The sequence below is a fragment of the Bubalus bubalis genome, chromosome 4 (assembly GCF_019923935.1).
Source record: "Bubalus bubalis isolate 160015118507 breed Murrah chromosome 4, NDDB_SH_1, whole genome shotgun sequence".
NCBI classification, from domain to species: domain Eukaryota; kingdom Metazoa; phylum Chordata; class Mammalia; order Artiodactyla; family Bovidae; genus Bubalus; species Bubalus bubalis.
The window spans coordinates 629,035-652,403 of record NC_059160.1 but is presented as its reverse complement, the minus strand read 5'-3'; the positions used below and the strand labels follow the sequence as shown (position 1 = coordinate 652,403).

Here is a 23,369-nt window from a genome sequence, read left to right as displayed (position 1 = left end):
CCCCAGGGATGGCACCCGCCTCTGCACGGATCCCGCCCACCCAGCCCCGGCCATGCCCACATACCAGGCCCCGCCCGCCCGCCCCTTATCGCGCCCCCGGAGGCCACCCACCAACTTCCAGATTGCTCCGGTCAGTCCGTGAGGTCACGTCCACCACCCTAGACCAGGCCCACTGGTCCTGCCCCAGAACCTCGTCTATGGCCACAATCACGGGTCCCTGAGATTCTGTGCCCCAGGGCGTGCCCCCCTCGGACTCGCCCCTCTAAGGGCAGCCCTCATCCCCTGCGAGGCGCTGGTCTCCCTGGAGGTCAGTCCCAGCTGGCTTCCAAGCCCACTCGCTTCCACACTCACTCCCCGCCCCCAGAAAAGCCAGGATCTCCACTCGAGACCAGGGGGCAAGGCCCTGGGGCCTGTGCTCATCTTCTCCGCCCCAGGAGAGGAGTCCCAGTTAGGGGCAGTGAGCAAACCCAGGGACTCTCCTAGGAGGTTATGAGCACACTCAAGATGGCTAGAGCCCACAGCCCCATTGGCACCCACGAGCCTCCCCCCAAAGCCCGCCTGGCATCCAGCCTCGGGAGCAGGGCCCCTGGACTGCCCCTCAGGGCCCGTGTAGGAGACCCGGCCAAGGACGCCTACTGATCATGAGGGTGCTGGCTCCAGGGCCCTGTGGGCATAGGACGGGACTGTGGGACCCTGGTTCCCCACCCCCATCCCACCTCCTCCCCTGCTGCTCGGACAGCGGCCACGTCCTCCAGAAGGACACACTCCTCCGGCCCCGCCCTGCGGAGCCTGGGCGCCTGGAGCCCCATTGAGCGCTGGTGTTTCTCCAGGATTTCCCCAGATCCTCCAACAGCCCAGGGGCGTGAGCCAGCCAGCAGGTGGGATCAGTGCCCTCCAAGAGGCTGGACCGCCCCCCAGAGCCAAGGGGCGAGGCTCCCGCAGCCTGTCCTTGCTCTCGGGGGCCGCATCTGCAGTCTTTCTCAGGGAGCCAGGTGGACCTGCCCCGCACGCCCACCTCTCCCCCGCGTGCCTGCTGTGACTCAGCCTGGGGCTGCCGGGCCTCAGAAGGCAGGCTCCAGGCGAGCTGCAGCCTGTGCCCGGCCGGCGAGGGCGTGGGGGCTTCCCCAGGCTCTCCCGGCCTCGGGCCCAGCCCAGGGGTGCCACGGGCTGAGCTGCCACACCAGCTGGAGCCACCAGCAGCCCTGCTGGTAGCCTGGCTGAGTCACTTCTCCCCAGGGGCAGGCGGGGTGGGAGGGGCCACCCAGTTCCTATGCAAAGCAGCACGTGGCTTCCCGGAGCCTGGAGCAGCGCTGAGCCCAGCCCAGGGACGGGGCCTCCCCAGGGACGGGGCCTCCTCAGGGACAGGAGCTAGCCTGTCCTGCAGGGTGCGCCAGGGCCTGCATGGCATGTGGGGGTGCGGGAAGCTGGGGCGGGGGCTGCATCTTCAGGGGAGCAGGCACAGAGGCCAAGGGGCAGGTCTGTGCAGTCCAGGCCTAACGGGGGTGGGGCTGGCCGGGCCAGACCTGGAAGGGTCAGGCCCTCAGGGCAGAGGGGCGCTGCGCGGTCCGTTAGGGGCTGGGGGGGGTCACTGAGACACAGGGGAGCCCTGCGCTGCACATCCTGGGGTGAAGGAGGGGGCGTGAGGGGAGGGCGTGGAGGCCCCAAAGTGGGGGGTGTCCACTCAGGAGCTGGTGCTCTGGATCCAGATCAGTGCTTCTGGGAAAAAACAGCAACCTGAACTGACTCTTTGGAAAAGACTCTGATGCTGGGAAAGATTGAAGGTGGGAGGAGAAGGGGACGACAGAGGATGAGACGGTTGGACGGCATCACAGACTCGATGGACATGAGTTTGAGTGAACTCCAGACGTTGATGATGGACAGGGAGGCCCGGCGTCCTGCAGTCCATGGGGTCGCAGAGTTAGACACGACTGAGCGACTGAACTGAAGTGACCATGAAACATGAAAAACACCTTAAAAGCAACAAAAGGCAAAAAGCAAGAAACGATAAGGTGAAGTCTGCAGGGATCAGCCTTTGTGGACCGGGACCACCCGGGCTCGAGGTTCCAAGGCTTTAGGGGTTGGGGAGGCAGAAGACTACCCCCACGAGGGGTGAGAGACACCCTGCCCCTCAAAAAGTGGCAACCCCAAAAGATTACACCATGGGCAAGCCCAAAACACACCTTCCCTGCCCCAGGGAGCGCGAGGCGTGTTCTTGGTGCTGAGCAGGGTGGGTGGAAATCCCAGGGAGATTGCCCTGAGCTAGTCCCAAACAGGAAACAGGTCTGGTGACAAGTTCTCATCCCTGGGCTTGGGGCGGGGTGCGGAGGGCACCAAGCCTCAGACTACGAGCTTAAAGTGGTGCGGGTGGCCTCGCTCAGGAGATGGAAGATGAGGGGCCGGGGAGGGGGTTCTGCTGGGGCACACACGGCTCTCTGAGGGGACGTGCTCGCATCCTGGAAGGAATGCAGACTCCCCGCAATCAGTTTCTTAAAGAAAATGATCCGTCTCTAATAAAATGTGAGAGTGCCAGCAGAAACAGAACGTGACCTGAGACCTCACAAGCTGATAGAATTATCAGACACAGAACACTACATGATTTCAATACGAGTTAGAGATTTTAGGCAAAGGAAAGGAATTATAGAGAATAGCCAAATTTATTAAAAAGTAGCGTTTCTAAAAAATGACTCTATAATAACTAAAACCTTTCAGTGGATGGGATTCACGGTTCTCTAGACTCTGAGGACAGAATGATCTGGAAGGCAGAGGAGGAGCCTACGCCGGTGGCCCTGCAGGAAACCAAAAGCTGACTGGGAGGTGAAGTGACACAGGAGGTGGGTAGAGACGGGCGGGCGGGGGGCGGACAATCACCCCGGAGCGCCCAAGGCAAGGCGAGGCAGCGGGGCGGAGGCAGTACTCAAAGGGTTAAAGGCTGAGCGCTTCTCATAAACCATTAAAGACACGAGTGTGCCGATTAATAAAGCTTGGAGATTTCCAGTTTGAGTAAATACAAATAAAACCGCACACCCAGACCTGTCCTTAAAACAGTCGGAAATTTTGCAGGCAAGTAAGGCAGTTCACTTTTGGAAAGCCATGGACTTGTCCGAGTATCTGAGAGCAGCGGCGACAGCCAAGGAGAAAGGTGCTGAGAGGGCCGGCTGGGCGCCCACTGCAGAGAGCCTGTCTCTTTCAAGGTGAGATTCCGAGAGAGGATAGACAGAGCTTCCCGTAGGGGAGGCTGAGACCTGGGGAGGGCGCAGGGTGCAGAGCTGCTGTGTGGTCTGAACACACAGTACTAATGTCCCTTGTCTCCAAGCCGAAGGCCACTGTATTGTCCTGCTGCTGCTAAGCTGCTCCATCGTGCCCAGCTCTCTGCGACCCCATGGGCTGCAGCCCTCCAGGCTCCTCTGTCCATGGGAGTCTCCAGGCAAGAACACTGGAGTGGGTTGCCATGCCCTCCTCCAAGGGACCTTCCTGACCCAGGGAGTGAACCTGTGTCTCTTATGTCTCCTGAGTTGGCAGGCAGGTTCTTTACTTTGTCCGGGCGGGAGTAAAAGTAGGATTTTCGGAACTTTAGACGTTAACCTCAGCATGCAGCTAGTCATTTCTATGCAACAGCTAAAAGGCCAGAAACAGAGTGTGTGACCTCCAAACCAGAAGGAGGAGAAACTGAAATGACAAAAACATTAATGAAAATAAGGCAAAGAGAAAGATGAACACGAGCTGGAGAAGGATAAACAGACATCAGATGCAATCAAATGAGAGGTCCTGAGGGCTTGAGGCTTCAAGGCGGCCCTGGGCGAGCCCTGCCTCCTGTGCCCCAGCCCCAGGCAGACCCCTCACGTCACATCAGGACGGGCTTGTGGCCAGCAGGACAGGGCAGAAGTGACCCAGTGTGACTTCTCAGGCTGAGCCACAGAAGACGTGACTCCAGGGCCTGTGTGGAATTTCTTGTTCTGCGGATGCTCCACCCACCGTGAGGTCACTCAGGCGGCCCTTCGGAGGGTCCGTGAGGTGAGGACGTGAGGCCTCCAGCCCTCGTCCGGGTGAGCGAACCCTTGGAAAGCGGACCCCCACCCCCAACCCAGTCAAGCCTTCACGTGACCCAGCCTCGGCCACGGCCTTGACCGAACCTCATGCTAGACCTGGGCTTGGACCACAAGGTTAAGGCTGTCTCAGATCCCTGGCCCTCAGAAACGTGTGGGCAAGCGGTGTTTGTTGTTCTGGAGTAATCTGTGTGCACAATCCACGCCATCTGTGTACACAGATGATCACCCAGGACGTAAATGAGAAATGCGCTGGTTAAGAACGTGCTCAGTTTGGATTCAGAGTATCGGTGCTCTTGCCCTCTGAGATGGACTGTATTCTGTCTGTGGAGTGTGTCTCTCCCAGAATAAACCCACTTTCACGCTAAAAAAAAAGAAATCAGATTTTATGCAGAGAAATATGTAAGACCCAAGATTAGGGAGTGACTGAAAGGAAAACATACACCCAGGAAAATTCGAACCAAAATAAAGTTAATAACAGAGTCTGAAGAAATGCAGAGCAAAAGTTGTCAGGATTGTAAGAAGCCGATGTGTCCCCAAAGGTTGTCATCATACTCGGGACATGCAGACAAGAAAAAGCAGAAAGAACATGGAAGATGTGAATGCCACACTAAAGAACCTGGCCGCACTTGTGGTACTCGACACGCACAGAGCACACGCTGTCTTCACCAGCACTGACCACACACAACACCCCACGGCGAAGGTCTGGTGCTGCAGCGACCCGGCTCCGGTCGAAACACGATTATGCCGACAAGAAGAATCCAAGCCACTTCCAAAATCTGATGCGAATGTATTGAAAGGAAACCGATTTCTAAGTGACCTAAAGATCAAAGAAATAATTGTACTGAAAACTAGAAAATGCTGATCTGAATAATACCCCAAACACTACATTTCAAAAATTTTCAGATACAGTTAAAGCAGAAAATAAAGGGTAATTGCCATCCTTAACTTGCCTGTCATGTATCAAAAAGAAGAAATGCCAAATATTAAGATCTAACCAACTTCTAGCTCAAGAAGTTAGAAGAAAAACAAACCCAAATAACAAATGCCTACTTAGGTCTTCTGCCCATTTTTTGATTGGGTTGCTTGTTTATTTATTTTTTAATATTGAGCTGCATGAGCTGTTTGTATATTTTGGAGGTTAATCCATTGTCAGTTGCTTGATTTGGAAATATTAAATAGCTACTGGGAGGCCGCTGTGCGGCACAGGGAGCTCAGCTCAGTGCTCTGCGGGACCGAGAGGGATGGGGTGGGGCGGGGGAGGGAGGTCCACGAGGGAGGGACATATGTATACACATGGCTGAGCCACCTCGGTGTACAGCAGAGACCAACACAACATCTTAAAGCAATTACACCCCAATTAAACATATATATGCACACACCAAGTGAGTGAAAGTCGCTCAGTTGGGTCTGACTCTTTGCGACCCGTCCATGGAGTTCTCCAGGCCAGACTACTGGAGTGGGTAGCTGTTCCCTTCTCCAGGGGATCTTCCCAAAGCAGGGATCAAACCCAGGTCCCCCGCACTGCAGGCGGATTCTTTACCAACCGAGCTCTGAGCAAAGCCCATGCATATACATATACAGGAAGACAAATAAAACCCAAATGCAAGAGCCAGGGAAGCAAATTGAAAGTTCAACAAAGCCTCAGGCTGGTTCTCTGCGAAGCTGGATAAAGCGACAGACCCTGGCGACACTCACTGACAGCAGTGGGGGTGGCAATGTTAGATATAAAAGTGAAACATCTCATTCTGTAGACTTTAAAGAGATGACGAAGGAAGGCAAGGTCCGCTTCTCAGTCCTACGGGGATGGATGCCACTCATACGAACAGAGTGACACGACCGTCTCCGAAGATTCAGGGGAAACGGTGCAGATTCTGTGTCATTCATGATAAACAGAGAAAAGAAAACCACTCCCAGCTGACAAGGAGTGTCCCCTGTTCGAGAGCGTGTGTTTGTGGGGACCTTACTCCGGCCTTGTTAGTGGACTCCTGCCTGCTCCCCTCAGTGCAGGGGGGCAGGAACCAGGACAAGGTGGACAGACTGGAAAGGGAGGCGGACAGACGCTGCTGGGAGTGCAGCACGGGAGATCCGAGAAGACACAAGCTGGCGGGACCAGGAGGGGAGCCCTGCAGGAGGCGGGCTGCAGGGGCAGCGTGCAAGAGCCGCGGGGGCGTCGACACATTAGCACAAATAGTTGGGAAATAAATTTTAAAACACCATTTATATCGTTCATATGTAGAATCTTAAATAACTCAAACTCATAGGAACAGAGATAGAAAGGTGACTGCCAGGAGGGAGCCCTGGGCAGTGGGGAGAGGGGAGCAAGCGCTCAGCTGGCAGGTGGGCGAGGCCTGAGGACCAGATGTGAGACCTGACGGCCACAGCTGACCACCAAGCTGGCATCATCGACAGTAAACGTTCTCACCAAGAGAAGAGCAAAAGATTAATACCCACCATTTATTAAAGTAGCAAAGTCAATTGATAAAAATACCTGTATAAAAGTATAGAAAATACATCTGATACATAGGAATTCATTTGATGAGAAAAAAATCCACCCTAAAAATATTGCTTAGGAAAACCAAAGAATATAGTATGTAAATAAATGTCAAGATACATCAAGTGGGTAGATTGGGAGTCTCAGCATCGTGAGGCTGTCAATTCTCCTTAAAATGATTGGTAGATTTGACATAGTCAGTTCAGTTCAGTTGCTCAGTCATCTCCGACTCTTTGCGACCCCATGGACTGCAGCATGCCAGGCTTCCTTGTCCATCACCAGCTCCTGGAGTTTGCTCAAACTCATGCCCATCGAGTCCATGATGCCATCCAACCATCTCATCCTCTGTGATCCCCTTCTCCTCCCGCCTTCAATCCTTCCCAGCATCAGGGTCTTTTTCAATGAGTCAGTTCTTCGCATCAGGTGGCCAAAGTATTGGAGTTTCAGCTTCAGCATCAGTCCTTCCAATGAATATTCAGGACTGATTTCCCTTAGGATGGACTGGTTGGATCTCCTTGCAGTCCAAGGGACTCTCAAGAGTCTTCTGCAACACCACAGTTCAAAAGCATCAATTCTTTGGCACTCAGCCTTCTTTATGGTCCAACTCTCATATCCATACATGACCACTGAAAAAACCATAGATTTGACTAGATGGACCTTTATTGGTAAAGTAATGTCTCTGCTTTTGAATATGCTATCTATGTTGGTCATAACTTTTCTTCCAAGAAGCAAGTGTCTTTTAATTTCATGGCTGCAGTCACCATCTGCAGTGATTTTGGAGCCCAGAAAAATAAAGTCTGACACTGTTTCCACTGTTTCCCCATCTATTTCCCATGAAGTGATGGGACTGGATGCCATGATCTTCGTTTTCTGAATGTTGAGTTTTAAGCCAACTTTTTCACTCTCCTCTTTCACTTTCATCAAGAGGCTCTTTAGTTCCTCTTCACTTTCTGCCATAAGGGTGGCGTCATCTGCATATCTGAGGTTATTGATATTTTTTCCGGCAATCTTGATTCCGCTTGTGTTTCTTCCAGTCCAGCATTTCTCATGATGTACTCTGCATAGAAGTTATTTAAGCAGGGTGACAATATACAGAGTTGACGTACTCCTTTTCCTATTTGGAACCAGTCTGTTGTTCCACCTGCCTCTTGAGAAATCTGTATGCAGGTCAGGAAGCAACAGTTAGAACTGGACATGGAACAACATTTCTTGAAAGGATATGCAAATTTACATAGAGGTAGATGAAGACTTATATATATAAAAGATTAACTGCAAGGGGAAAAGAACAGTAGGAAAGGCAAACAAAGGAATAAATGTAGAAAAAATAATAATAGGTTTAAAAAATTAAAATTAAAAAAAGAGAAAAGAAAAAAAACAACTCCCCAGAACTGCAAAAGCCCAATATAGAGGCAGGGGTTTATAACAACAATTAAAAATGTGACTGAGGAAAAAAAGCTCAAAAGCTTAGTTCGATTTCATAGTGCCAATAGAATTGCCAACTACAACAGAGATGGGGGAGAAAAGAGAAAAAATCCAGAAGAACCTGCAGAACAAGTCAAACGTGAGAATAATACACGTTTTTCTTGAGTGGCTGCTGCCAGGGTCCTTTCCCTCGCTGGGAGCCGCAGTCCACCTCGCCCCCCTGGGATGCCCTCTGACACCATGCTGATCCCTGGACCTGCTGCGGGGGCAGCTCAGATTCTAATCTGTTGCTGTTCCTCTGTGTTCTTGCTTCCAATGCTCACAGGTGTCAGAACTAGTGCCTGTTCTTTTGTGGGAGCTCTCAATGACCTTTTATATATTCCACAGACACAGAGTCTGCCTAGCTGATCGTGTGGATTTAATCTGCAGCTTGTACAGCTGGTGGAAAGGTTTTGGGTCTTATTCCTTAGCCACACTGCCCCTGGGTTTCAACTGTGGTTTTATTTCCACCTCTGCATGTGGGCTGTCCGCTGGGGTTTGCTCCTGAGGCTGCCCTGGAGGACTGGGTTTGCCCCTGTGAGGGCCCGGCGCGGAGGCAGGGCAGCTGCCTGGGTCACAGGGGTTCCAGCAGGACCAGGTACTCAGGGGGGTTGGCGGCTAGGGCAGCAGGAATACAGTGCTCTAGAAGGGTATGGCAGCCAGTATTGGCCAGTACGCTCCAGTATTCTTGCCTGGAAAACCCCCTCCCTGACAGAAAAGCCTGGCAGGCCACAGTCTATAAGACTGCGAAGAGCGCACCATCCAGGGTATGCATGGCTGCAGCAAGGACTGTCTGATCCATGTTCCATTTCGGCCGCCACAGATCAGCTGTTTCCCTCTCAGCCTGAAATGCTTCTCCTCTGACTCAGACAATTGCCCCAGTGTGGGGATTGGACCCCTGCTTCAGTTCCGCCACCCACCGAGGGCAGGTCCAGTCCTACCAACTCCTGTTTTTCATGCTAATTCCTTCGTCCTACTGAGCTTTGCGTGTTCTGTAAATTCTTTCCTGCTGGTCAGGTCCTCCTATCTGCTCTCAGCTGGTGTTCTGCGTGCACTTCTGTGTCTGAAGGTGTATTCCTGATGTATCCGTGGAGAGAGAGGTACTCCACGTCCACCTACTCCTCCACCATCTTGTTCCTCTCCCGTCTGCCTTTTTAAAATTCAGCTTGAACATCTGGAAGTTCACAGTTCCTGTACTGCTGAAGCCTGGCTTGGAGAATTTTGAGCATTCCTTTGCTAGAGATGAGTGCATTTGTGCGGTAGTTTGAATGTTCTTTGGCATTGCCTCTCTTTGGAATTGGAATGAAAACTGACCTTTTCTAGTTCTGTGGCCACTGCTGAGTTTTCCAAATTTGCTGGCATATTGAATGCAGCACTTTCACAGCATCATCTTTTAGGATTTGAAAGAGTTCAACTTAAATTCCATCACCTCCACAAGCTTTGTTCATAGTGATGTTTCCTAAGGCCCACTTGACTTCAGACTACTTCAGCCAGACTTCAGATGTCTGGCTCTAGGTGAGTGATCACACCATCGTGGTTATCTGGGTCATGAAGCTCTTTTTCGTACAGTTCTTCTCTGTATTCTTGTCACTCTTCTTAATATCTTCTGCTTCTGTTAGGTCCATACCATTTCTGTCCTTTATTGAGCCCATCTTTGCATGAAATGTTCCCTTGGTATCTCTAATTTTCTTGAAGAGATCTCTAGTCTTTCCCATTCTGTTGTTTTCCCCTATTCATTTGCATTGATCACTGAGGAAGGCTTTATTATCTCTCCTTGCTATTCTTTGGAACTCTGCATTCAGATGGGTATATCTTTCCTTTTCTCCTTTGCTTTTAGCTTCTCTTCTTTTGTCAGCTACTTGTAAGGCCTCCTCAGACAGCCATTTTGGCTTTTTGTATTTCTTTTCCATGGGGATGGTCTTGATCCCTGCCTCCTGTACTGTGTCACGAACCTCCGTCCATAGTTCATCAGGCACTCTGTCTATCAGATCTAGTCCCTTGAATCTATTTGTCACTTACACTGTATAATCACAAGAGATTTGATTTAGGTCATACCTGAATGGTCTAGTGGTTTTCCCTACTTTCTTCAATTTAAGTCTGAATTTGGCAGTGTTCAGACTTAAATTGAAGAAAATAGGGAAAAACTAGAGATCTCTTCAAGAAAATTAGATACCAAGGGAACATTTCATGCAAAGATGGGCTCAATAAAGGACAGAAACGGTATGGACTGAACAGAAGCAGAAGATAGTAAGAAGAGGTGGCAAGAATACACAGAAGAACTGTACAAAAAAGATATTCATGACCCAGATAACCACGATGGTGTGATCACTCACCTAGAGTCAGACATCCTGCTGTCTGAAGTCAAATGGGCCTTAGGAAGCAACACTACGAACAAAGCTAGTGGAAGTGATGGAATTCCTGCTGAGCTATTTCAAATCTTAAAAGATGATGCTGTTAAAGTGATGCACTCAACATGCCAGCAAATTTGGAAAACTCAGCAGTGGGCACGAGACTGGAAAAGGTCAGTTTTCACTTCAATCCCAAAGAAAGGCAATGCAAAGAACACGCAAACTACTGTACAACCACACTTATCTCACACTATAGCAAAGTAATGCTCAAAATTCTCCAAGCCAGGCTTCAATAGTACATGAACCAAGAATTTCCATATGTTCAAGCTGGATTTAGCAAAGGCAGAGGAACCAGAGATTAAATTGCCAACATCTGTTGGATCACAGAAAAAGCAAGAGAGTGCCAGAAAAACATATACTTCTGTTTTATTGACTATGCCAAAACCTTTGACTGTGTGGATCACAACAAACTATGGAAAATTCTTGAAGAGATGGGAATACCAGACCACGTCACCTGCCTCCTTAGAAATCTGTATTCGGGTCAAGAAGCAACAGTTAGAACGGCACATGGAATAACAGACTGGCTCCAAATTGGGAAAGGACTCTGTCAAGGCTGTATGTTGTCACCCAGCTTATTTAACTTCTATGCAGAGTACATCATACAAAATGACGGGCTGGATGAAACACAGCTGGAATCAAGATTGCCAGGAGAAATATCAATAACTTCAGATACGCAGATGACACCACTGTTATGGCAGAAACTGAAGAAGAGCTAAAGTTCCTCTTGGTGAAAGTGAAAGAAGAGAGTGAAGAAGTTGGCTTAAAACTCAACATTCAAAAAATGAAGATCATGGCATCCGGTCCTGTCACTTCATGGCAAATGGGGAAACAATGGAAACAGTGAGAGACTTTATTTTGGGGGGCTCCAAAATCACTGCAGATGGTGACTGCAGCCATGAAATTAAAAGACACTTGCTTCTTGGAAGAAAAGTTATGACCAACCTTAACAGCATATTAAAAAGCAGAGATATTACTTTACAGGCAAAGGTCTGTAAAGTCAAAGCTATGGCTTTTCCAGTGGTCAGTTACAGATGTGAGAGTTGGACTATAAAGAAAGCTGAGCTCTGAAGAATTGATGCTTTTGAACTGTGGTGTTGGAGAAGACTCTTGAGAGTCCCTTGGTCTGCAAGGAGATCCAACCAGTCCATCCTAAAGGAAATCAGTCCTGAATATTCATTGGAAGGACTGATGCTGAAGCTGAAACTCCAATAGTTTGGCCACCTGATATGAAGAACTGACTCACTGGAAAAAACTCTGATGCTGGGAAAGACTGAAGGCAGGAGGAGAAGGGGACAACAGAGGATGAGATGATTGGATAGCACCACCGACTCGATGGGCATAAGTTTAAGCAAGCTCTGGGAGTTGGTGATGGAGAGAGAAGCCTGGTGTGCTGCAGTCCATGGGGTCGTAAAGAGTCGTACACGACTGGGAGACTGAACTGAAGTGAACTGAGCATGGCCCCGCCCATCAGAACAGGACCCAGTTTCCCCCTCAGTCAGTCTCTCCCATCAGGAAGCTTCCATAAGCCTCTTATCCTCATCCATCAGAGGGCAGACAGAATGAAAGCCACAATCACAGAAAACTAACCAAACCGATCACATGGACCACAGCCTTGTCTAACTCAATGAAACTGAGCCATGCCGTGTGGGGCCACCCAAGATGGACAGGTAATGGTGGAGAGTTCTGACAAAATGTGGTCCACTGGAGAAGGGAATGGCAAACCACTTCACTATTCTTGCCTTGAGAACCCCATGAACAGTATGAAAAGGCAAAAAAAAAAAAAAAAAAATTTGTCATGACTGCAGTCAAATTCCCTCCAGGCTGTCTCTGTAGTAATCTGCAAGCTGACTCTAAAATGTAAAAGGAGATGCAGAAGACAGAACAGTCCGGGAGATCCTGGGCAGGAAACAGCATCAGAGAATTTAGCTACTGCTTTTCAAAACTTATTTCAGAGCTGCACTGATTAAGACTTAAGTGTGGGACTTCTCTAGTGGTACAGTGGATAAGAGTCCCCCTGCCAATGCAGGGGATATGGGTTTGATCCCTGGTCTGGAAAGATGCCACATGCCACGGAGCAACCAAGCCTGTGCACCACAACCCCTGAAGTCTGCATTTCTAGAGCCCGTGTTCTGCAACGAGACAAGCTGCTGCAATGAGAAGCCCAGGTACCACCCAAGGCCAGAGAGGCCGGCACAGGCGAGCATATTCTGGGGGGGTCCACGCGTGGCTGGACAGCCTGGGCTGATGGAAGTCAGAGAGCGGTCATCCCACAACGGGAGGACAGAGTGGGAAGGGGCACAGGAAACCTTCCAGAGAGAACTGTCCCTGTTCTCCATGTCCCTGCTCTGGGGCATTAAAACCATCAAGCAGCCAGAAAAAAAATCCAATGAAAGATGTGCCAGACTGCTGCCCTGAAAAACTACCAAACACGGTCCAGAGAAAATCAAAGACAGCCTCAAATGGTGTAGACCTGATTTGATTAGAAAGACTCAGTATAAGAAAGACATCAGTTCTCCCCTCTGCAGATTCAAGGCGACTCCAGTCAAAGTCCTGGCAGCTCCCCACTCCCAGAGCCTTCCTTGGGCTTCTCAGGTGGCTCAACGGTAAAGAATCTGCCCTCAGGGCAAGAGACAGGAGAAACGGGTTTGATTCCGGGAAGATCCCCTGGAGGAGGAATAGGCTACCCACTCCAGTGTTCTTGCCTGGAAAATTCCATGGACAGAAAAGCCTGGCAGGCTACAGACCATGCGGTCACAAACAGTCGTCCGTGATTGAGTGACTGAGCACTCCTCCCTTCTGTCTCTCTTTTTTGTTACTCCTGCGATTGACCTTAACACACATATGTCAGGCTGACCCTAACACACATATGGAAACGCAAGGGCCCAGACAGCCACTGTGAAGAGCGTGTGTCCCCTGCTGCTGGCCGGGCCTAGCCCGTGACCAGCTGCCACCCACGGACCGGGGGTGGAGGCTGACCACCCTGGCCCGGCTGCCTGGCTGCCGTGAGACAAACACGCCCCAGCAGCCAGCCACACTGGACGAGCCCCTGAGGTTCTGGGGGAGCCCAGCCGGCAGCCTGGAAGCACGTGCAGCCCGGCCCCCTGCCGGTCTCCGCCGCAGCGGCGTGACCCCGATGACTCGCGTCACTGGAGCTCCACCACGCGCCGTCCCAGCAGCACAGACCCGCCCGGACACACGCGGGGGTCCTCTCAACAGCATCTATAGGTGCCGTGGGCTTGGGAACCAGCTGGTGGAGGCCAGGGGGCTGCAGGAAGTTGGCCCCCTCCCCTCCCAGCGGCACTGAGACCGAGGCAAACGTCAGCCACAGTGACACTGCCCCTGGTGGCGCTGGGCCAGAGGGCCACGTGCGCCCTGTGGCACAGCCAGGTGCCTCTCTGGAGTGACTCGAGAATGGGTGCACCCCGAGCAGTCCCGGAGGATGCTCATCCAGAGCGGCTGCAGGAGAAATCTTGACTCCTACGACGGGCAGAAGGCGCCTAAGCCCAGCAGAGTCGCCCCCCTGGACCCAAGTGGGCCCCGGGACAGGACGGGCCGGGGGGCAGGGCAGCTGTGGTGTCCTGCCCCTCCCTGTGATGGCCGAGCCTGGGGACCTGAGTATGGGGAGGCGGCCCGCCAGAGGAGGCGGCAGAACCCAGGGGGCGGAGCACCGCGGAGCCGGCAGAGCCCCGCTGGGGAGCCAGGCTCTCATCCGCTCTCCAGCCACAGACAAAACGGAGACACTTGCAGGGAGACCGACCGGCAGGGGCGCAGCCTCCAGCCAGGCCGACGGCAGCTGCCTCGCGCTCTGCCAGGCACTCAGAAGGGGCAGGCGGGGCAGGAGGCTCCCGGGGGTGGGCATGGATTGGCCCCAGAATCCCAGGTGGGCAGAGAGAAGGGCACATCTTGAAAACAAACATGGGCGTGGACGACGATGGGGAGATGGGACGGAGCCAAGCCTCGCGGAAAATGGAAAAGGGGCTTCATCGTGGCACAGAGTCCCCCCCACAGAAGGGGCCCATGGTGTCTTGTGTGGGAGATTCGGGTGCACCCGATGCCCTGTGTTGGGCCCACTCTGGGGTGTGCGTGTGCGTGTGCACGCACATGCATGCATGCACGCAGGTGCCGCTGGTTGGGAGAGGGTCCTCGGTCTTTTGTGCCCTCCCACGTCTCCTTCGAGGTATGTCTGGCTGTGCAAGGCCCTGACCAGCCTTCACCAGGGCCACATCTCAGGTGAGGGGGCATCTCCTTCCAGGCTTCTTACTGCTTCCTGAAAAAGCAGCGAGTGTGCCAAGTTCACCGTTCCCAGCCATGATGCAGGCCCTGTGTGTGCGCCAGCCACCTGGCCATGCTTGTCACTCTGCAGGACTGTCCCAGACAGAGTCGCGGTCACCAGGAGTGATGAGCCTTCGTCTCTGACCTAGGAGTCATATGTCTTCTGCCAGCATCCAAGCAACAGCCATGCTCATGGGGAAGGGAACGTAAATCCCGGACTGGAAGGCTTGTCTCTGACTCACAAGTGTCCAGGTGAAGAAGGGTGACATGGAATCCTGAGATCCCGGACTCGGAGCCTGGCTCTATGACTGGGGAGACTTTTGGAGTGGGTGGTGGCGAGTGTGTACTGTTTGCAGAAGGAGGGTGAATGCTGATGGCCAGAAGGTGGCCTGTGGTTTATTTGACCACGTCCACCCCGCTCCTCCTCTCCCTCTGAGGAGTACCCTTCCTCACTCACTGGGCAGATGTGGCCTGACTCGCCCTCTCAAGCGTATACCATCTGCCTTGTGAAGACGGCACCCGGGGGAGCCACTCGCCCAGCAGGGGAGACATGTGGGGTGGATCAGAACTCACTGCGCAGCCTGGAGCCTGGCTCAGCCTCCCTGGTGGAGCCCAGCACCTCTACAGCTGACCTGAAATTGTGTGAGCAAGAGGTGCTTGCTGAAGAAACACCACTGAGGTTGCGGAGGAGGTGTCCCTGTTCTGCAAAATCATTGCTGCAGAGACCTGACCTAATAAAGATAGGAAAACAGACAGCTGGGACAGAGTAGACTCCAAAACCAGAACAACACATCCCGTCACCTGTCTTTCAGAGGCGGCGCAGCACAGCGTGACGGACACAGCATTCACGCAGCATCAGCTGAAAGTCCATACAAAACCCGTGAGTCTTCATTCCTACATCACATCACACAGAAACAGTTCCAGGCGGAATACACCTCTAAATGTGAAAGGTGAAACCGTGCAACTTGACGATCAAAACAGAAGTGACTATTTTTGATGATTCTGAGGTAGGCAAAGATTTCACAAACAGAAAACATAATTGCTAATCATAAAGACAATATATTGGAATATACTGCAATTAATAATTTATGTACATGAAAAGATACTATTAAGAGAGTGAAAGGCAAATCACAGAACAAGAAAAGACATCTTTAATACACATACCAACATATATACCCACCAAAGGACTTGTATCCAGAATATATAAAGAATGCCTACAAGTCAGTAGGAATAGGTTACAGAAAAATCTGTCAAATCAAATACAAAAAGATCCTTTGCAGGAGCATGTTGAGCTGGACTGTCAGGATTAAAAGCTGCTGACATTTGTTTCTTGACCATGCGGGCGGTTTGCAAGGTTTTATTTCCCTGAGCAGGGATCAAACCTGGGCCCACAGCAGAGAAAGCGCCAAATCTTAGGATGGCTGAAGTGGAAGGACAGAGACTATCTACTGTTGCAAGAGTGTGCAGTGACTGGAAGACTCATACGTTCCTGGGAAACTCCTTGGGAGTGCCAACCAGAGTTGAATGCCTGACCCAGAAATTCCATTCCTACAGAAAGATGAATACGTGTTCGCCAAATTCAGCATTGTTCACAATAGCACTACTTGTAATAGTCTGAACTAGAAAAAATGTAAATAAACTGTAGTTGAGAACCAATTTTAACTACATGCAAGAAAGCAAAACCAGCCCTATATGTCAAACTCAACATCAGACCAAGTTAGGATCATTCCTGGAATGCAAGGTTGGTTTCACATTAAAAAATCGATTGATGTTAGGTGCTACAGGCAACTTCTTAGAAAAAGGAAAACCTGTTGATGTTATTTACCATTTTAATCCTAATAAGAAGAAAAAACTTATAACCTTATAGATGCAAAAAATTGAGAATTTTCATTACACAGTCACAATAAAAATTCTTCATAAAGATTAGAAATAAACTACGTTAACATGCTAGAGTATGTATACATTTATATCTATATATCATATCTATAGCTTTGTTAAGACTTACAGAAAATGTCATTATAAATGAGAAAATGTTAGAAACATTTCCTTTAAAATCAGGAATTCAACAATGGTGCTAAATATTATGTAGGAAGTCCTAGCCGTACAATAAGACAAGATATTAGGGGCAAAAAGATTGAGGTGGGAGACATTAATACAAAGCTATACCAATCCCAAAGAAAGGCAGTGCCACAGAGTGCTCAAACCACCACACAATTGCACTCATCTCACACGCTAGTAAAGTAATGCTCAAAATTCTCCAAGCCAGGCTTCAGCAATACGTGAACCATGAACTTCCAGATGTTCAAGCTGGTTTTAGAAAAGGCAGAGGAACCAGAGATCAAATTGTCAACATCTGCTGGATCATTGTAAAAGCAAGAGAGTTCCAGAAAAACATCTGTTTCTGCTTTATTGACTATGCCAAAGCCTTTGACTGTGTGGATCACAATAAACTGTGGAAAATTCTGAAAGAGATGAGAATACCAGACCACCTGACCTGCCTCTTGAGAAACCTGTATGCAGGTCAGGAAGCAACAGTTTCAACTGGACATGGAACAACTGTCCAAATAGGAAAAGGAGTTCGTCAAGGCTGTATACTGTCACCCTGCTTATTTAATTTATATGTGGAATACATCATGAGAAACGCTGGGCTGGAAGAAGCACAAGCTGGAATCAAGATTGCTGGGGAAAATATCAATAACCTCAGATATGCAGATGACACCACCCTTATGGCAGAAAGTGAAGAAGAACTAAAGAGCCTCTTGATGAAAGTGAAAGAGGAGAGTGAAAGAGTTGGCTTAAAACTCAACATTCAGAAAACTTAAGATCATGGTATCCGGTCCCATCACTTCATAGCAAATAGATGGGGAAACAGTGGCTGACTTTATGTTTCTGGGCTCCAAAATCACTGCAGATGGTGACTGCAGCCATGAAATTAAAAGACGCTTACTCCTTGGAAAGAAAGTTATGACCAACCTAGATAGCATGTTAAAAAGAAGAGACATTACTTTGCCAACAAAGGTCCATCCAGTCAAGGCTATGGTTTATCCAGTGGTCATGTATGGATGCGAGAGTTGGACTGTGAAGAAAGGTGAGCGCCGAAGAATTGATGCTTTTGAACTGTGGTGTTGGAGAAGACTCTTGAGAGTCCCTTGGGCTGCAAGGAGATCCAAACAGTCTATCCTAAAGGAGATCAGTCCTGGGTGTTCATCAGAAGGACTGATGCTGAAGCTGAAACTCCAATACTTTGGCCACCTGATGCAAAGAGCTGACTCATTTGAAAAGACCCTGATGCTGGGAAAGATTGAGGGCAGGAGGAGAAGGGAACAACAGAGGATGAGATGGTTGGATGGCATCACTGACTTGATGGACATGGGTTTGGGTGGACTTTGGGAGTTAGTAATGGACAGGGAGGCCTGGAGTGTTGCGGTTCATGGAGTTGCAAAGAGTCAGACACGACTGAGCGACTGAACTGAACTGAACTTGCATAAGATATAATTATTTATGTAGAACAATTATACATAGAATCTCAAATGAAGAAACATGCAAATTTTCAGAAATAACAACAGAATTTAGAAATGTGCAGATAGAAAATTAATATATAGAAATCAATCTCATTCTATATGCCAGCAACAAACAAAGAGAAAATTTATATACAGAGATGACACTATGTGCAGTAGTGTCTGAATATCAAGTAACAAAAAATCTAATGAGAGATGCAGATAATCTCTGATGCGGAAATTCTAAAATTTAAGGACGATCTAGGGACTTCACTAGTGGTCCAATGGCTAAGACTGCAAGCTCCCGATGCAGGGGGCTCAGGTTCAATCCCTGGTCAGGGAGCTAGATACCACATGCCACAGCTAAAAGATCCTGCGTGCTGCAACGAAGACCCAGCACAGCCAAATAAATAAGTGAATAAAAATAAATATTAAAAAATAAAAAATAAAGATCTAAGTCAATGGAGAGACACGTTCTGTTCATGAACAGAAGACATGATTTCATTTATCCATTTTCCCCAAATTGATCTATGAATTCAATGCAAGTCCAAGGATTTTTGTTGGACATGATAAAACAATTATGACATTTATATAGATAAGAATGAGGTCAGGAATGACCAAGACTCTTATGAAGATGAGCAGAGAGGAAACTTGTCCCACCGGAAAACATGGACAGTGTGGCCCTGGTGCAGGGGGGCAAATTCATCAGTGAACAGAGCAGAGACTCCGGAAACACACACTCGCGTACGCGGAGACTCCGGAAACACACTCGCGTACGCGGAGACTCCGGAAACACACTCGCGTACGCACATGCAGCACTATTTTCACAAGAAGATAGAAATGATTATTTCGATAAATAATTGAAAAATTATCTACAGAGACAAAAATAAAATTTGATTCTTTCCTCACAACATATACAAAAGTCAACTCCAGATGGATTAGGACTTTTATGTCGAAAACAAAACTTGAAACTCTTAGTAGTAAATGTAGGTAAATAAAGTTTTAAACCTTACGGTAAGGAAAAATTCCTTGAGACAAAATAACATTGACTAAAAGAAAGATTGATAACTTTGGCCACATTGAAACCCAAATTAAAACCTGTGTGCAAGTTCTAAGCACACTATCAAAATGACCTAAATAAAAGTAGGCCATGCAAGGACAAACAACGAAACTATGTCATGAACCAAGAATCACTATTAATCAGAATGCTTGCACCTGAGATCCAATGGGATGAGAAAAAGGAATGAATGAACAAGGTCCTAGACAGTCAATAAAATGAGAAGAAGATATGAAAGCTATAACGGTTGCAGGGAAAAGGAAAACTCACTAGTTGATACAATTGTCCATGTTAAAAATACAATTTTCAAATGTATTAATGAACTAATAGAAATGATAGCCAGATAGCTGGATTTTCAAAAAAATCCACTCACAAAAATCAATTTCTTCTTTGTCAACCAGCCACAATTTGTAGGAAAATATTTTTAAGTTTGATACTATTTAAAATAGAATACAAAATAAAATATATGTAAGTCTAAATCCAACACAAAAAAGTTCAATACCATGGCAAAGAAATCTAAGAGCTTATTGAAAGGCATTAAAGGATTTATTTATGAATAGATATATCACATTCATAGATTTGAAGACTCAATAATGTAAAGAAGTCAGTTCTCACCAAACTGATGGCTTTAATATCAATAAACATTTAAAAAATTTTAACTACAAAAATTATGTTGGTAGATCTTGACAACCTAATCCTGTAACTTGAATGGAAGCCTAGGGGGTCAAGCACAGCCCAGGCATTTTCAAGGAAGGAAAGCGAGGTTATAGGACTTGTCTGACCAGCATGAAGACATTCGGCAAAGCTACAGTTATGAAGACCTTGTGGCATTAGCCCAGGGCAGACAGGCCAACCAGTGGAGCTGACCAAAAGCCCAGAAGAGCCTGCAAGGAGCTGGGGGGGGGGGGGGGGGGGGGGGGAGAGGGGGGCGGAGCGGGGGTGGGGCGCTGGGCTCTCCCTCTCTCACCACCTGCCAAGTCAGCCGGAGCTTTCAAGAGTGGAATGTATGTGCCCGCCACAGCAGCGCTTCCAGAAGAGGAGGTCTTCGCGGCCTCAGGGTAAGGAGACAAGACGCAAAAATCACCAACTGGAGGAAAAGCTTGACCAACTGGAGTTTATTAAAAATTAAGGTGACTTTTGCTTCTGTGGTGGCTCAGTGGCAAAGAAACAGCTTGCCAATGCAGGAGATTCAAGTTTGATCCCTGGGTCGGGAAGATCCCCTGGAGGAGGAATGGCTACCCACTGCAGTATTCTTGCCTGGGACAATTCCACGGACAGAGGAGCCTGGAAGACTACAGTCCATTGGATCATAAAGAACTGGACATGACTAAGCAACTGAGGCACAACAACACCGTGGCTTTATATCCAAAGTTACCATCAAGGAGTGAAAAGACAAGTCACAAAGTGGGAGACAGTGTTTGCCACACAAATCAACTCAAAAAGGAGGAGAATCCAAGAGTAGATGGTTGTTACCCCTACGCATCAGCAAGAAAGATCTGCGATCCTAAAGACGATCAGACCAAGACCCGCTTTTCAGGAGAGGAGACCTAGATGTCCGGTGTGTGTCTGAAAACAAGCCATTTTATTAGTAAACAGTAGAAAGCAAATGCACACCATCACCTCCTCCAGAGGCAAACGACCCTCGTCAGCACCAAGCGTTGGCAGCAAAGGGAGCCGAGGCCAGCACGGCGTGGTCAGCATGCAGTCCCTCCCGCCACGCTTTCAGTGCCCAGTGTACCCGCCCCCCAAGTTCACATCCACCTGGACTCTTGGAATTGACTTATTTGAAGATGTAATCAAGGTAAAATGAGGTCACATCAGAGGAGGGTGACACCCAATCCAACAAGTGCTGTCCTTTTAAAAGAGCGGGAACTCTGGCCAGAGCGACACACAGAAAGGGCACGGTGTGAAGCAGGGCAGAGGGCGGCGTGATGCGTCCGCAAGCCAAGGAACAAGGACTGCCAGTGGCCGCCGGAAGCTGCAGGACGCAGGAGGCTTTCCAGGCTCCAGGAGCCCGGCCCTGCCAAGCCCTCGGTTTTGGACCTCTGGTCTTCTGAAAAAACGTGGTCTGAGCCACCAAGTTTGAGGGACTTTGCTACAGCAGCTAATACTGCTTTTTAGGCTGAAGGTGTGTGTGTCTACTTGCCACTCACTCCTAGGAAGATGCCTGGAGGAAGCACAGTGTATTACAGAAAAAAAGTGGGAACTGCCCTCACGGAGAGGTGAGTTGCCAAGTGGCAGGGCTGATAGGCCTCGGTGACAGACTGGACACGGGGTTAGGAAAGTGGGTGAAACTGGACGTGGCCCCTGAGGGCCCTGCCAGCTCTGAGAGCTCTGGCTCCTTGTGCCTGGAGCTGGCAGTTCTAGGGGGCGATTCGCGCACGTACTGAGCATCTGCGAGGTGTCCGGCACAGCCCGGGTGCGGGGGCGCAGCACGAACGCGGCCCCTGAGAGCTTACGATCTGCAGGGAGACAGACAGACGGCCGAGAGGCTGTTAGTGCCAGGGAGAGGGAGACAGACACACTGAGAGCCCAGCTGGGTGGCGGGAACACAGCAGTGCAAGTGCCCTGGTGAGTCCGCGCAGGGGGTACACCTGGGGCAGAGCAGGCGGGGCCGTGGCCCGGGCTGGAGTTACTCTCTCGGCCACATGTGCGTGCCAGGACCGCTGGAAACAGCCCTGGGCTGCACAGACAGGCCACCCCTAGAGACCAGGGGCTGCCCACACCTGTCTGCTGCTGCTTCTGCTGCTGAGTCGCTTCAGTCGTGTCCGACTTTGTGCGACCCCATAGACGGCAGCCCACCAGGCTCCCCCATCCCTGGGATTCTCCAGGCAAGAACACTGGAGTGGGTTGCCATTTCCTTCTCCAATGCATGAAAGTGAAAAGTGAAAGTGAAGTTGCTCAGTCGTGTCCGACTCTTCGCAACCCCATGGACTGCAGCCTATCAGGATCCTCCGTCCATGGGATTTGCCAGGCAAGAGTACTGGAGTGGGGTGCCATTGCCTTCTCCGCCACACCTGTCTGCCTGTGCTCGAAGCCCACCCCCAGGCCAGGCTCCTGGGTCACACATGGTCTGCTCCATCAGAAGCCTCAGAAAACAGCACGGGGCCCTGTGCTGGCCACCACCCGCCCCCAGCACGCGGTGTTATTCAAATCTCCAACGCAGCCCCTCACTGGCACCACATCCCCCAGGGAGAGGGGCGAAGGCTGTCGCCCAGCTGGTCCTGTGCAGGGCACCTGGTGCTCAGGGGGCCCCGGAACCACCGCAGCAGGACTCCCATTCTCCCGACAACCTGACCAGGCCCGGGTGCTCCGAGCTCAGGCCAGTGCCCAGACCAGAGGCCCTGCCCTGCCCTGGAAGATACGCACCCCAGGCTCGCACGGGCGCAAGCTCCACGCTGTTACCTGGTGGTCTGGGTGGCTGAAACGGAGCACCCTCCGCTGTCTTCACACTTGGAAGCACGGATGGCAGTGGGTGCACATGTAATGAGTTTGGATCCGAGTGTCTGTTGGATTCGGCCTTGGTGAGAGCGGGGCGGGGAGCCTTATAGTCTGGGTGCTGAGAGATGCAGGAGGGGAGTTCGATCTTCCCTCCGGACTCCCTGTGGCCACTCTTGGCTTTAGCGCTTCTCTCCACCAGCCTGTGTAAGTGCACAGGCAAGGTGCAAGGAAGCACCTTTTCATCTTGCAGTTTCAAGTCCTGGTGCAGAGCCATGAGTGGGGGTCCCCGGTCCAGATCTAGCATGGCTGAGGGGCACCTCTGTTTCAGTGGATGGATGTTCGAGAGCGGAGGCACAAAGTCAATGCTGGGGATCGCTGGCATCTGTTTCCTGGCTTTCCTCATGCCCACGCCTTCCACGAGCAAGTCGGAGCCCTGGAACGTGGGCAGCTCCACTGCCGGCTGGGGACAGGAGGGCGAGGTCAGGGGGGCCGGCAGGCCCTTTCCCAGTCTTTGGTCAGGTCTGGGGCCTCAGGGAGAACCCCCAGCCACACTTCCCTAACTCTAACCCTAACCCTGGGTCCCCCCACCCCAGGGAGGCCAGGTCGCAGGGTCTTGCTGCCCCGCCTGCAGGAGGGCTCCCCAGGGGAGCAGCCCCCTGGAAAGACCCATGAAGAAAGGCTGGATCTTCACCCCAG

General features: G+C 50.3%; 1 protein-coding gene across 1 annotated transcript in view; it reads right to left on the bottom strand.

Moving 5' to 3' along the window:
• TTLL8 (tubulin tyrosine ligase like 8) overlaps nt 1–23,369 on the bottom strand; it is a 59,038-nt gene that overhangs the window by 1,339 nt on the left and 34,330 nt on the right. Inside the window, exon 12 of the mRNA XM_025282641.3 lies at nt 22,638–23,133. Coding sequence (XP_025138426.3) covers nt 22,638–23,133 — 496 coding nt within the window. The remainder of the gene's footprint in view (nt 1–22,637; nt 23,134–23,369) is intronic.